Source organism: Penaeus chinensis, chromosome 19, assembly GCF_019202785.1.
Source record: "Penaeus chinensis breed Huanghai No. 1 chromosome 19, ASM1920278v2, whole genome shotgun sequence".
NCBI lineage: Eukaryota > Metazoa > Arthropoda > Malacostraca > Decapoda > Penaeidae > Penaeus > Penaeus chinensis.
The window spans coordinates 16,570,036-16,572,535 of NC_061837.1; the positions used below are offsets into that span (position 1 = coordinate 16,570,036).

General features: G+C 41.5%; 1 protein-coding gene across 1 annotated transcript in view; it reads left to right on the forward strand.

Moving 5' to 3' along the window:
- LOC125034933 (neural-cadherin-like) overlaps nucleotides 1-2,500 on the forward strand; it is a 122,418-nt gene that overhangs the window by 85,768 nt on the left and 34,150 nt on the right. Inside the window, exon 2 of the mRNA XM_047626979.1 lies at nucleotides 1,974-2,173. Within this exon, the coding sequence (XP_047482935.1) occupies nucleotides 1,974-2,173 (200 nt within the window). The remainder of the gene's footprint in view (nucleotides 1-1,973; nucleotides 2,174-2,500) is intronic.

The window sequence follows — 2,500 nt, forward strand, 5'->3', positions numbered from 1 at the left end:
TATATATATATATATATATATATATATATATATATATATATATATATATTATGTATTTACACACACACACACACAGACACACATATTTGACACATTTCTTATAACTAATAAATATGTGTGTGCGCGCGCGAGAGAGAGAGAGAGGAGACAGAAACAGCCGTGACCTTTGTTTAAGAAAGCTACGGGCATTGCGCTCTAATGTTCACTGCACATTTTTACACATCACTTCTCCCTCGGTTCCCCCGGAGCAGTTCATCATAGCGTGTGGACCGAGACTCATAATCACCATATTACCGGAAATTACTAAAAAATGTGTCTGTGGGGCCTTAAGCTCCAGAAATGAACACCCGTCAAAAGATAATACGCCAATCTGACAGCTGACTTAATTGTTTCCCACGAAAGTAATCATTCTTTTTAATACCCTTCCCCTCCCTCGCCTACCGCCGTTTACCTCCCTCCTCCTCTACCTGGCTCCTCCTACTCTTTCTTGCTTGTTCTTTTCTGTTCCTCCTCTTTCTCCCTGTTCCTTCTGATCTTCTTTTGCTTTATCTTCCTCGTCTTTTCTTCCTTCCCCATTGTTATTATCCTGTGCTTTCTATTCTTTCTATCTTTGTTCTCCTCTGCCTACATTCCATTGCTCTCTGAAATCACTTCCTAGTTACCCTCCGCCCCCTCTCATTCCTCTCTCCTATAGTCCCTTCATTTCTGACCCTCCCCCCAGGCACCCCTGCCACGCTGACCCCCCACCAGCTCCCTTCCCCCTTCTCACGACCCCCATCCTCCCTATCCCTAACCCCCCCGCATCCATGTCCTTACTCGTGGGTCTGCTTTCCCGTCCCTCTTCCCTGACCTCTTTCCCTCGTCCTCGCCTTCTCTCCTCTCCTCTTTTCTCCCCTCCTTTCCGCTTCCTTTCTCTTCTTCTCCCATTCTTTCCTCTTCCTTATCTCGTTTCCCCTCCGGCCTATTTTTATCTCTACTCCTCTCTCTTTTCTTTTCCTATCCCCTCCTCCTCCTATTTAAACAAGCTGCACGACCCCTCTCTCTCTCCCCTCCCTCTAGCCTCCCTCTCCCACCATCCCCTCCCCTCACTGTCCTTACCCCTCTTCTATTTTCTTCGCTCTCTCCCTCTCTTTCTCTCCCGCCCCCCCCCCCTCCTCTCTCCCCCGGGACTGTCTTTCTCTCCCCTCATCTCCTCTCCACTCCTCCCCCTCCCCCTCCCCCCTCTCCCCACCACAACATAATCCTGGCGCTGTGTCATCCATCACCGTAGTAATCATGGGAAGAAGTCCTTTGCTTTTTTTCTGGGGAAATTTTCTGGTTATTAATTTTGGAAAATAAGTCACAACGGAACACATATTTGGGTTTTGTCTTTCTCGGTGTTGCGTTTTTTTTTTGGTTTTTTTCTTTGCTTAATTCTGTTTTCTTTATTTATCATTATTATTATTTTTGTCGATTTCCATTTTCTGCCTTTGCTCTCTTTGTTCATTGTCTTAGTGTTTTGCTTTTGTTTTGTTTATTTCTCTTTTTTCAATCTTAATTTTGATAAAGATAATATTGGCGATGATGACAAAATACCAGAGAGAAGGGAGAATAACAAACGAAGGAGAATAAAAACATTTTGCTAAAAATATTATATATTTATTTAATTTTAATCACTTCGACGTTCTCCGACATCAGTAGGAAAATTACTTTAATACGAATGCTGAAAGTCATAATATAACGATGAGTGTAGTGATAATGATTATGATAATGATGTACTTTAGATAATAATAACGATTGTAATAATGTTATAGTAAGATACAAGAAATGATCATCGTAATGATAAACATACTCAGCAGATAGCGATCAATATATATAATGATAACGACAGCTAAACACTAGATAAAAGAAAGGTTAAGAAATTAGACTGTATAGAAAAACAAACAAACTATTATCCGTTCTCTTAATCTAAACCCATTCTTTTTCTCCCGCAGAATCATCAGCACAACAACAGTACTACGATTACCCCGCTGATCAGCACCAGAGCGCCCACTATAAGAGAAAAGAACACCATAGGATTCGACACCATCTCAGCCGGCGGCACTTAAACTACAGACAACAATTACGATTTTCACAGACACTATACACCCAGTCCGTGCCTGAGAACATACCTCTACACACCTCTATTCTAAAGGTGAGTAAAAACATTACAGAAGTCTGCGTTTTTTTCCAGCCACGTTTCACTATCTCGGAGCTTTGGTTGTGATTGGAAAGTGAGATATTAGTCGGGCGGATTAAAATTGACAGGCCGGGTCTAATCAAGAGAAAGGTTTACATCTTTATTAGTTTGTCATTTTTATCGGCCAATGGCTATTTTGGAAAGATTCGTAAGATAACTTTGATAAAAGTTAGGGGGAAAAAGTTTATAAAAGTTGAGTTGTAAACTGTTTCTCAGTCTCAGTCTTTCAGTCTCCTCTATCTCTCTCTCTCTCATTCTCACTCTCTCTCTCTCTCTCTCTTT